This window comes from Trachymyrmex septentrionalis, unplaced genomic scaffold (genome assembly GCF_001594115.1).
Source record: "Trachymyrmex septentrionalis isolate Tsep2-gDNA-1 unplaced genomic scaffold, Tsep1.0 scaffold107, whole genome shotgun sequence".
Classification (NCBI taxonomy): Eukaryota; Metazoa; Arthropoda; class Insecta; order Hymenoptera; family Formicidae; genus Trachymyrmex; species Trachymyrmex septentrionalis.
This window is the reverse complement of record NW_017304196.1, coordinates 1,129,565-1,142,181: the sequence shown is the minus strand read 5'-3', so window position 1 is coordinate 1,142,181 and position 12,617 is coordinate 1,129,565. Positions and strand designations below refer to the sequence as shown.

At 35.1% G+C, this 12,617-nt stretch overlaps 2 protein-coding genes across 2 annotated transcripts; both read left to right on the top strand.

The window, feature by feature from the left end:
- Window positions 1–382: 382 nt before the first annotated feature.
- On the top strand, window positions 383–4,234 carry LOC108746119 (keratin, type I cytoskeletal 9-like). The gene is made up of 4 exons (XM_018482682.1): window positions 383–518; window positions 812–1,010; window positions 1,213–1,414; window positions 3,527–4,234. Exons 1-3 carry the CDS (start codon window positions 383–385, stop codon window positions 1,400–1,402), a joined length of 525 nt encoding a protein of 174 aa, XP_018338184.1. The 3' UTR covers window positions 1,403–1,414; window positions 3,527–4,234.
- A 994-nt stretch (window positions 4,235–5,228) lies between these two features.
- On the top strand, window positions 5,229–7,902 carry LOC108746241. Its single transcript, XM_018482884.1, has 4 exons — window positions 5,229–5,341; window positions 6,559–6,688; window positions 6,990–7,212; window positions 7,723–7,902. The coding sequence occupies exons 2-4, from the start codon at window positions 6,607–6,609 to the stop codon at window positions 7,772–7,774; spliced, it is 357 nt and encodes a 118-aa protein (XP_018338386.1). The 5' UTR covers window positions 5,229–5,341; window positions 6,559–6,606; the 3' UTR covers window positions 7,775–7,902.
- The last annotated feature ends 4,715 nt before the right edge of the window (window positions 7,903–12,617 follow it).

The following is a 12,617-nucleotide window of genomic DNA, read 5'->3' as shown; positions in this document are numbered from 1 at the left end:
GAGGGAGGGAGAAGAGGATCATCTTTTTTTCCTGGACGACGGGACATGTATGTACATAACACATGAGAGCAAACTTGAGTAAATGTGTAATACTTTCGGACATACTCACGGTCAAAATCAAACTTACGTCAATATCCATCGGTCCATTAGGATTTCGTTTATGTCTTCGGCCCATTTCCGGTCGTCCCTGAAACGGAAGGTCGTCTACTTTCTGAAGACCATTGACCGTTTTTTAACGTTCGGAGTTGCCGACATTGTGAAATTGTGGATGACTTTCCTTGAATTTCGACGGTGAAGGGATATAAAAGCACGTGAAATGTAAGATCAACTTTGAATCGTTTTCTAGACGTCTGACAAGTAACAGTGACACTTCCGTTTTGTGATGAGAAGTTTACTTTTAATAACAGCGCTTAGCGCAATTTTTCTAAGAGAATCATTTGGTAAACCAATGGATAAGATGGATAATTCTGATGTGTTAGATCCCGTTGCCTCGATTGTAAACGAATCCTCCGAAATTGGTAATAAAAATTTTCAATTTAATAGATTAAGATTGTTTATAACAAACACATTTTTAGAAAATTTATTTAAAAACCGATTTTAATTTTAACAAAAATAATGTAAAAATTTATGTATTTTTATTTGCATATATGACGTTTATACAACTTCTTATTTTTTTTTTAGCTTTTTCCTTCTTAGAGAAAGTTGTCTACTTATCTCTAACTAGGATATTATTTTAATATTAATATAATTAATAACCAGCATATTATTTAAATATTAATGTATAAAGGAATAAATGCTTACATTACTTTAGAAACCACGAGAGAGCAAAGATCGCCGCAATTCGGTTTGTTAGGTGGTTACAGTGATTATGATTATGATGATACGTATTTCCGTTATGGAAACAGACGAAAATATCATCATTATAAACCGTTTCGACCTCATAGGCCACATGGTCTCATCGGAGGATATGGATGTCGTGGAGGATATGGCTGTGGTGGAGGATACGGAGGGTACGTGTAGAATATTATTTTACTTGATTTTAAAAAACAATAATCGCTATTTTATATGTAAACGTGACAATTTAAATTATTTTATAATTTCATCACATACGATAAATCAATAAAAATCTAGTTCTTCACAAATTTAGTTCACAAATTGTGAACTAAAATGGAACAAGACAACCGTTTGCATTTTACCTTATGATTCACGCAGATGGCAACCGGACTATGGCGGCTATGGACAAGGAGCGTCCTTTGCTTCAGCATCAGCAGGATCTGTAGGTGGAGGTGGTCCTTATGGTGGAGGACACAGCCAGGCGAATGCACAGAGCGCGAGTTTTAACATCGGGCCTTTCTCAGCCTCGTTCAGCGCTGCTCAATCGTTGGGACAAACTGGATTCTGAATTTTTTAAACGGTAAGCACTGGACTGGATCTTATCCTAATACACTGTAGACTCGTGTGTTTATTTGATTAAATATTTATCTAAATTAATTAGAGCTCCATTATACTAAAATATAATATCATTTTACTTTGTCATCTATCACTATCTCCGCGTACTCCTATGGCAAGAAAAGAGTAGCGCGGTAATTAAATAATATAACTGATTGTTTATAATTATTGCAAAAATGTATTAACTTATGTATATAAAATTCATTGATTAACTTTTATTTCAATCATATTATCATCATAAATGTAAACGGATTATATCTTCTACCTTTGGAAAGACAGAATATAAAAATTATGTGCATTCGTGAAAATATTTTATACAAGATATAACTGCTCTTCATTACAAACATTTTGATCGCTTGTGAAGGTTTTATGCAAAAAGTTAAATAGTATATACCTTTTATATTTTTAATTGTATAATTTATTATTACAATATTATGCTAGTGTTACTTAAAATTCATATATCATAGATAGAATACCAAGAAGTACGATATTGCATCCTTCGCATTCTAAGAAGGGTTAAAGACCAAGGATGCTGCGCTGCAGCATTATACGCTGCGGCCGCCCACGAAATTGCGCCGGACTCGTCTCGGGCATAGGTCAACGAACTCGAGGGGCCCGGAGGTTGGGTCCGGGAATCCGCGATTCGCATTATATTACCGCGATCTCGTTGTGCCCCCTAACACCCCGCGCTGCGCTGACCCAACGCGGATGAAACGAGCCTGAAACATCTGTCCGGCGCGGCGCGGCGCGGCGCGGCGCGGCGGGCCCTATGGCGGACCCCGAAGACGCAACAATCTTCGTCGGGGAAATACGGGCGTATTTCACTTTCGCCGGGGTACGGACTCGTGTACGGCGATTATAGCCGTGCAAATGTTCATGTATTTATGTATGTACATTTATGTGCAAATGTGAATGTGTACGTGTACGTGTGAGTGTTTAAATATACTGGAGTGTGAGTGTGTACGTACATTTGTGGGACCTGCCCGGAAAGGCTTCGCGAATGTGAGCTGGCGCGGCGTTCGCGCATTGTGCCATTGAGGCACACGGCCCTTTCGGGGTACGTGTGAAAAAGAATGAACAAAAAAAAGGGGGGGGGGAAATGAATCTTCTTGGTTCTCAGGCGATCGGCAGACGGCCAGACAGACGGATTAACTCGTTTTAAAGGGACAGCCAGACGCCATATTGTTGTTTTGGGACCCGTAGTTTAGGTACGACGCTCCTCTCTCTCTCTCTCTCGGCACGACGAACCGGTCTGTTTTCGTCTCCCGAGAGATGCACCTACACGCGAATCGGAGTGTCGATTATGCACACACTTGCGACGCTTGGACATGCAAGTAAATGGCCATTGTTCGTCGAAGGGAGTCAGAGAGCTTGGGGATCGAGCGAGCGAGTTTAAATCGGATCGTTTCGGATTGCCAACGTAGAAAACAAGCATGACAAGTTGATACCAATTTTTTCTGAACTTAACGATGCGCTTTATAAGTTCGAGCTGTGTATGTCGAAATTATTTTGTTTTAAATCTTGGGAGAAATCGACTAATTTTGACTAATTTTTAAAATTAATCCCGTGTATACAGCTTTATGCTTAATATTATTCTTAGACTTTTAAAATTGCTCTCGCAAATGACATTTTCAACAATTTTTTTTTTGCATAACTCCACATAAACGTTTTATTACGCTGCTCTGTAATCGGGAAACAATGATGCCTTAGCTATTTTCATAATGAGATTGTAAACATATATAATTCTGTGTTGATGCAACGTTCGTTACAAAATCGTTAAACATAGTTAAAAGATTTACGTCTTTTTATTAAAGATGACTCAGCTGAACATGTTAAAGAAAATGCTTCTTCTGCACGACGCATCTTTTTTTTCTTAAAGCACGAGTCTCTTCGCTGCTGTCTCATCGTTTCAAAGTTAGCGAGCAATAGAAATTCTTTATTTTATCCGAAATTCTCTCTTTCCCGTTAATATTTTTAAGTAATTATGTTTGCGTAACCAGTTTAATAATCATCTTAATGGAAGCAAACATAATAGGTATATGTACTCTAAATGTTAAACGTTTCCTATTTTCCGCAGCTCCAAGGAGCAGCTAGGCGGCCTCGAATCACCCCTAATTTATTTCACCATCATCATCTCTCCGCCATCATTGTGGGCCCATTGTTTACAAACATTCTACGTCACTCACTAGGAGCAAGTAAATAAGCCTAACCGCGTGCGTGAGCCACCCTCTTGCCTCTTGCAAGAGGATTTCCTGAGCGAGCAAGTTTTCTTTGTCCGCATGCCAGCCACCAGATGTTCTCCAAAATAAAACCGACAAAATATCGCGACATAGCGCCGCGATTCGCGCATGAACAAGCGAGACAGAGGACAAATCTGACGCGAGAAGAGCAAGGACGGAGGAACCACGAAGAACGACGAAGTGGGGAGGAGACGCCGCGAGACGGAGGGTCGCTGGATAAACGGCACAAAGGGATAGGAAGCCGAAGAGAGGAGGGCCTGTTAAGAGCGAGGGCCCCTGAAATCGAGATCCGAAAAGCCCCGTGCAATGACCGGACGAACCGCACACGCGATCTTCGCCGGCGCAGCATCCTCCGTTTCGAGGTACTCTCTTCACTCTCTTCCTCTCTTCGAAGAGGCCAAGAGGAGTTTCGAGGATGGATGCATAAGATGCGTTCGTCGACGAAACTTGTGAATCAGTTTATTTATATGTTCTTTAGCAAAAAAAAAAAAAAATACCAATCTTATAATTTCAGTGATCTCTACTAGTATAATAAATGTTTAGTACAATTATCATAATATTTTTAAAAGATGAACATAAATGAAAATAAAAAGACTTGTAGAAAAGATGAGATGGAAACACTATCTGATATTAACTCGACACGCACATCTAAAAGCTTCCTTCAAATCCTAATCCTTTTAAATCCTTTTTCTTGGAACTATTTATATAAAACAATGATTTTACGAAATAATGCAGTTTTAATTTAATTGTAATGGAAATTTCTATACTTGCGTTAATTGATTTTTGTTTGTGTTTTTTTCATAATGATAATCACGACGAAATTCGCGTATTATGGACAAAAATGAGAAAATGGAGAACATTCGAGGAATTACGTTCGCTCGTTAAAGATCTGCTGTGATATTATCTGCAGCTTATTGGGTGAGGTACCCTGTTATTTTACAAACTACGGAAGATCATTAAATGTGTTATTTTTTGCGCCCCAAAATCACCTCGACTTCAAAAAATTGCAGTCCGGCTTCAACTCTTCGCAAAAGTACAATAAATACGAATTCAAGCAACTTCACTTCATCATCTCATCAACATGAAATTCTACTTAAATCGAGAAACTTTTATTCTTTTAATTAATGTAGGATGAAACTTCTTTTCTGGAGGGATCATTGCCGGTTCTTGGTTAAAATTGGCATTTCTAGATCGTAATAGTGTCCACCCTGAAAAAGTCACATTAACGATACCTGAGATGCATCAAAGAGACTCGTTAAAGGACTGTGCTGTCGTTAACCATTGTTTAGCCGCTCCTGGGCACCTACGGCCCTGCCAGCCGGTAAACCAGTCTCTCCGTCTGAGTAAAAAGAGAAAGAGACAGAGCACGGGAGTCGTCCTGTGATAAACAGAAGGAGAGATCAAATGAGAGAGAGACAGAGGGGGAGAGGATTGAGAAGAAAAAAATGAAATAGAAAGTGGTCCGGCCGGTGCAACAGACTACAGTATATGACGCCTTTAAAGCACCTCCTCCTGGTGGTACCCATGAGTCTGTTCCTGTTTTCCACACACTATACCAAATCCGCGATGCTTTCTTGAAGGCTCCCGCGTCATTATGCTCGCATTTCTCGTGCGGTTGTCGACTCGGAAAGTATATCCTCAGCTTATCGCCGGTAAGTCGAGATACGTACTGTTAAGTATTAAGTGTTAAGTCCGAGGTCCATGATACAAGTAAGTGTAACTGCGCCGATCTGTAAGGAGGCTTGTTCTGTCATTTCGCAAGGTCGAAGGCGAGGATGACGCGCGAAGCAGTGATAAGAGTTAATCATAGTGTTGAACTCGGTATAACTTATTTTTTCAAACGATACGTACATCTTCTTTTTCCAATCCATATGGCGCACAAATGTGTTTATTAAATTGAAAACGAGATATGAGCACGATTAATAATTACAGTAAAGAGAAATTGGCTTTCATTTTTTAAGAGGAAACTTTAATTGAAGAGAAAGTTAATTAACTGTTTTAAAAATGCATGCGAATCGAGGCTATTATATTATCTGTGCATTCGTGCTGTCATTTTACTTAAAAAATAATTAAATTGTTTACAGAAATTTAAATTACAGAAATCTGTTTAAAATCCTTTTTACACAATATTTCTCTAACTGCTCGGATTTTCTATAACACATTAATATTCTTCGAAGATTATTAACTTTAATATTTAATTATATCTATAAGATATTTTTACTGTAGAGTGACCAATTGCGATAACGTTAATGAGTTGCACAATCCATTGCTTTTACGTAAGATTCTGCCAATATTGACTGCTCTAGAAAGTGATTCAATTAGTAATTCTTCAAACTCGTGTTCCTACGAATGGTGATTACGAAATCGAAGGCCTTTTAACAAATCTATTTAAAGTTAACGGCTGCTTAGAATTTTCGAGCACTCAGGCATGACGCAAAAGTAATAGTAATCAGTTAGTATACTTTTATAATTATCAGTTAGTATACTAGTATAATTTTTGTGTAGTCGAAAGATCGCTAATATTTGCTATTGATGTATCTGACAGATTTTTTTTAATATGTAAATGTTTATACGTGTGTGTGGAAGAATAAAAGTCTATTTAAAAATTTGTCGCTTTATGTAATTTATTTTTTGTTTCGTATATATGTCAACGATCAGGTAGTTACGATCGAATAATCAGATAAATATAATAGATATTATTTAATAATAGTTTAAATCATTATAAACGTTAATAATAATCTAATTATATTATGAACTGTATGTGTGTGAAGGACTCGACAATGTATATGTTAGAATAGATTGCATCAAAATATTTTATTGAAAGCTTTGTTGATTTCTCACCGATCATTTTTGTTTGCTCTCTTTACAGGGTAACAAAAATTTCGATCTTTGGACATATTAAAATTCCCGTTACAAAATGATTAAAATTTTGGCCCTTTTGCTACTCACTTCAGTCTGTGTCATAATCAATGCTCAAGAGACGGCATCTAATGAAAAATGTAAGTAAAATAGTAAAAGATATTTGTTAAAGAATATTTGAAGACTTTTATTATATGTTTTCGCGAAAATATATACACGTAAATTGTATATGAAGCAAAGATAAAATAATTAATTGTACTTAATAATAAACTTTAAATTTTCTTTACCTTTAAAAATTTAATTAATAAAAAATTCATTTCTGCATCTCTTTATTTATGAAAGGAATATTTATCTAGAAATAAAAAAAAAATTGGATCTTAAATTTTACTTTCTTCAGTAACTTGTTAAACAATTTATTATACTTTTTCTTTAATTGCGCAGCACTTTTTGGTCAAACGTTTGATGAAATTATCGTATCGTCGGATTTAAACGTTAGAAGAAAATCAAAAGAAAATCGTCAAGGCAAAAGATTATCAAATGTGCCGTCAGCAACTACTGGTCCACCGGAAAGACCGACTGCAATTGCGTCCAGACTCGTTTTCGCCGATGGAAGCCGTATAACGCCAGAAAAAAGGGAGAAACGTGGCATAACAACGCGAAGGAGGTAAATTAATAAACAACTATCTTTCTTGTTAATTGAGTTATCGATGAGACTCGATTTGAATTAATTAATGTATCTATTATAAAAATGCCGAAGTATTAATGCCAGCTAAATCACAATGTAAATTATTTTGATATATATATATGTAAATGTGTGATTAATTTTAAAAAGAGCTAAATAATCTTAGGTAATATCAGCTGATAGTATTATGCCGTTTTACTAAATCTTCAGTGAATTCACTTAATTACTGTTTACTGAATTGCAAAGTAAAACTGAGTGAATATTTCTCTAAACGATTTTCATCCAATAATGTAATCGGGAAAAAATGTTAATTGCACTAAATCAATTCTCAAGATAGAATTTTAATTTATCACAAAAATGGGAAAGCATATTTCATGCACCTAATTTTAAAAACAATTAATTGAAGTTTTTTGTTATAAAGATTTATTTATAATTGCATATACTTAACATTAATTGTACGTGAAATAACTTACATGATCTTTATAATTTCAGGTATCTGGATCTGGGCGTCGCGGGATACTTGCTGAAATCTCGGAAACGGTGAAAATTTTATACTCCGAGGACAACCGCACGACCCTCCACACCCTCATCTGTGATCACACTTCTTTGGATGAACTTTTAGGCCACGGTTCATGTACAAAAAGGATAATAAAATTTTTCTGTGTCATAACACTTCCAGCTTTATCACTGCGCACTCGCAAAATTATTCTTCTCTCTTGACTTTCCACAAATCCATATTTCACATAATAAGACGCACCTTCCTAAATTTCAATAATATTTAATATTTATCTTAGAGTAAAAATCTATGAATAATATTCAAAATCAAGCATGTCTCTTTTAATTTAATAAAATTAATATTTATTAAAATATGTTATTATTATTAAAATTTTCAATTAAGAGTAAAGAATTAATCATTCTAAATTTTAACACATTTCATTACATTTTATCATCGTTAACATAGTACAGTTTTTTTTAGACTCAAGGAAAATAATATGGTAGATTTTCTTGAGACGCTGAGACAAACACAATTTGAATACGATTTTTTTTTACGAATATATCCTTATTGACGACGGTACGTCACGGTCTGACAATACGACCGCCGCAATGGCAGGTCAATTGTCAGGCATTCCGCGTTCGTATGCGAGTCGAAAAAAAGATCGGTTGTCTGAAATATGGCAGCCCGCCCTCAAAAGACAGCCGCTAGCACGATCGCTATGCATCGTGTCGATGCACTTCGCCACGCGATGCACCTACGGCACGTGACACGCACGTCCAAAACACATCATTTGTGTACCAGCTTTTCCTTTCTCATTTGCTCGCGTAATATTCTTTTCGTTTCTTTAATTAATTTTAGATTGAAATTAATGATGTGTCACAATAAAGTTACTAATCATTAGTTTCAACATGAAGATAAAAATGTGAAGATCGTGACGAGACTTATTATTTATTATATTATACAACCTTGGTTCTGTAACTTCTTCATTTAATGATTTTTTATCCTTATTTTTTTGTACTCTTGCTCTTGCGATAAAATATACATTTCCTTGTCTTCGAAAACGATTGTCATATTAGATTTCTGGTTTTATAGATTTTTAGATTTTCTTAGAATTTCATAACTTTTGAATTTAATATTTTCTTCACACACACGTTTCTTACTTATGATTACTCTTTTCACAAATTCGTCAGACACACGTATTGTAATGTCTTCATTTTATTAGCCACAATCTTCACATTATCTGGCGTAATAAGCGTAAGTAGTAATAATACAAAATAAGTTGTTAAATGCAAATTCCCGTTATTAAAGAATGAAATTATGTTACGCATTTGTTATTTCCTTGCGTACGTAATGCAAAAAATCTCGACTTTTCTTTGAATCAACTGAATGCCGGAAGACTCCGGGAATTTAATTTACGGTTAAGCTATAACTTTGCAAATAGTCGGTCGTTCGCTTCGTGCGTAAAGAATAGGAAAATCTCGCGTTCTGAACATTAAAAGAGTCCGACTAAAGTCATATAATATTTTATGGCGATTTCGTGGTTAGATTTTTCGGCACGCTGAGTCGCTCGTTCGCATACTTCTGCTTTGACGTTACAGTACATAAGCACGAACATGCTATAATTGATCGAAATAATACGATATATTGATTGCAAGAGCAAATGCACATTCTTTGGATTTTTATATATATATAAATTAATTTAATTAATTAAGTCAATTGTTAATATTTTAAGAAATCAATTAGTTAAAAAGCTCGTCGTCAGATTGCAGTGTGCATAAATTTTGTGTTAAGCTTGAAGTGATCTCGATCTCTTCGCGTCGATCCAGGCCGGAAGTAGCATTCCACGATGTGAATACAAATCCAACCGATCAATTTCCTCGGGCAATAGGGAGAATGGACCGGTGCAGGTGTTTCGTTTTCGACCCGATCTCGCATTTGCATCAGACCTCTATCATGATGCAAAATCCGTAGGTCTTATTGCATGTATATACCGTTTACGTATATACGTGGGGGTTTATGTTAGTTTGGTGCACCTGCGACTATTTTATATCTTTCCAGGAAAAACTGGACACTAAATCCTAAATGCGGTTATCTATGGTCAATCCACTGACTGCTAATCACTGACGTCAGTAGCGCAGCTAGAAGACTGGGCTATGAAAACGAATGAATAACGTTTTATTTCTGTTTTACTAAATTTATAGATTTATAAAAATTTCAAAAATCATTTATCCGTATTATTTAAAGAATGGCACAATTTTCATTTTGATAACGATTATCTAATCAATTTAGGAAAGAAACTTTTTAAGATCTGCATAATGCTAGATTTTTTAAATTTAAACAATTACATATAACTATCTGTATGTAAAATATTTTTTTTTTCTTGATCTTTTATTAAAGTAAATACTTTTTCTAGCTTTATTAATTATATATTCATTTTATTTTCGATAATTCCCACGATCCAATCTTTTCGTCCTGCCTACGCCACTGAACAGGATACACATTTAAGTGAAACACATACTATGATTCGAAACAGCACGAAGCTTTCGTTTTATTTAAAAAATTTGCAAAATGAACGCAATCCACAGACGAGATGTTACGCGGTCTTTCAACTCGCAGTGCTTACCGGATTTACCGGACTTACCGGACTCTTCGTGATTGGTTTCCAAATAAGATTGTGAATATCTACACCGAGATGTGTCTTGAAACGCTGTTGCGGAAACTGAGATGCAAGTTTTCAAAACTTTTTAATTTCAATTAAATATCGTTAAAGATATTCTTTAAAAAAGATTTAAACGTTTTAATATCTCTATACAGAAAAAATAAATATGTATTTGTAAAAGAAAAATAAATGCATAGTGCTAAATTAAAGATATTAATTCGAGAGACTTTCTTATTAATAATAATTGCATTTGACTTAATCCCTTCAAATTCCTTTGAAATTGACGTACAAACAGGCGAAAAATTCGTATCGCCCATCGATTTAATATGCGTCATTGCGAATTAATCATCAGCATCACTTGCCAGTCGATCGTTCGACAAGATTTCGAGTTAGGCGAGGCTACCAAAGTAGTACGATCTGTATGTCTCACGTCTTCGACGGCTTGTCGCACGTGAGCCGATCAACGTATGCCGTTGCACAGCACGTGTAATTCGACATCGCCTAATCTTAATTCAGCCTGCACGATGGTACTAAATGAGATTCCGTCGGCAAAACCGCGCAGACATTTGCGAAAGCGGGAGTCAAGTGTACCGCTGAAATCCTGAGAATTCTGGGATTTCTGATTTTAATTCCGCGACGAGGAGGGTTGACTTCGTACACGAGATATGAATTCATTGTTGAATTTATTCAACAAGTAAACGAATAATTTTAAGAGATTATAATTTATACTTTATAGAATACTTCAGCGAAAAAAGTACTATGAACCATTATAAGGATAGTGAATAATTAGAAATTAGGATCATTTAAATTACATACATTATTTAAACTATTTAAGTCTTGTAACTATTTTGTGCTTAAAATTATTTTGGTAAATCTTTATAAATAATTATTGCATAAATAATTTAATTATTTGTAATAAAATAACATGCCCATCTCTCGTTTTGTATCAATAAAAAAAATTATTTACTGCAAAAAATAATGACACAATGATCTTAGATGGTCAATGAATAAATGGAAGCATTTCGTATCTAAATTTTGTAAACCTATATCTTTTACAAACTCTATATATAATACACATCTGATATGCATCGCTTTAAAGAAGACTCAGAATAATTGTGCTTCAACGGTACTAGACGCACCTGTTTTCTTGCCTTATTCTCAAATGGGTTTTAGACGTATCATATACGGTCATTGAACTCGTACCGCATTGTTCTCAAACCAACCACGTGCCATTTTAAAGCCGGATTATTGATTATTTAAACAGTACATTGTAACATAATACATATATTTAAAAAAAAAGAAAAAAGCATTTCTTTATCTTTAAATTCCTTGAAGTATAAATTTTATTACACACGCGGAGAAAAGAACTTTGCATTATACAAATCATTTATAACATATTGTTTAGTTGTCAGACATCATGACAAAAATATTAATTTGTTAAAAATTGATTAGTAAGAATTATGAATAAATTTTTATATGGTACACACACAACAATTTATCAAGTTTATAAATAATGATTCAGTTGACGCATTGAAAGCTGAAAGATTTTAATGGAATCGTAAAAGATTAGACTAATATTTATTCTAACTCACATTCGTCAGTTAAGCGGCTCGATTGTTGTGTACTCCGGTATCGCAGACATTATATCGTGAGTTCGCGTTATTTCATGAATCAATCTCGAATCGCACCGCTTTCCAAGTCACGCATATCGTATTTCTGCGCGTGACCAGACGGATCAAAAAGTAGCGTGTCTGACAGAAGGTAGGCGTATCGCAGTTGGTATCGCAAAATTCGTACATCATTCCTCCCCGGAATATTTTTATACTTCACTGCCTCTTCCTTCTCCGAGAGCATAGAAATCAATCTCCGCAGCACATCCGCGTCGCACTATTCTCTGGACTCATATACCTAGAAACCTTCCTATGGCGAGCTATGTGGAATCACAATCGCCGAATTAATTCGCAAATGCAAATACGAAATTTACAAGCAATTCTTGATTCTTCGATGACTCGCTGAATCACATCATATTATATAATAACTTCAACTTACAATTAATATAAATGCAATAATAAATAAATATATAATTTTGACTTATTACTGTTCAACAAAAATGAATTTTTTAAGAATGAAGAACACGAAAACGAAGGTAATTGTTGACGTAATCTTTTGAACGCTAAATATGATCTCATTTACCAATTGCTATAATTTGATAAATGGAGTCATACTTAATAT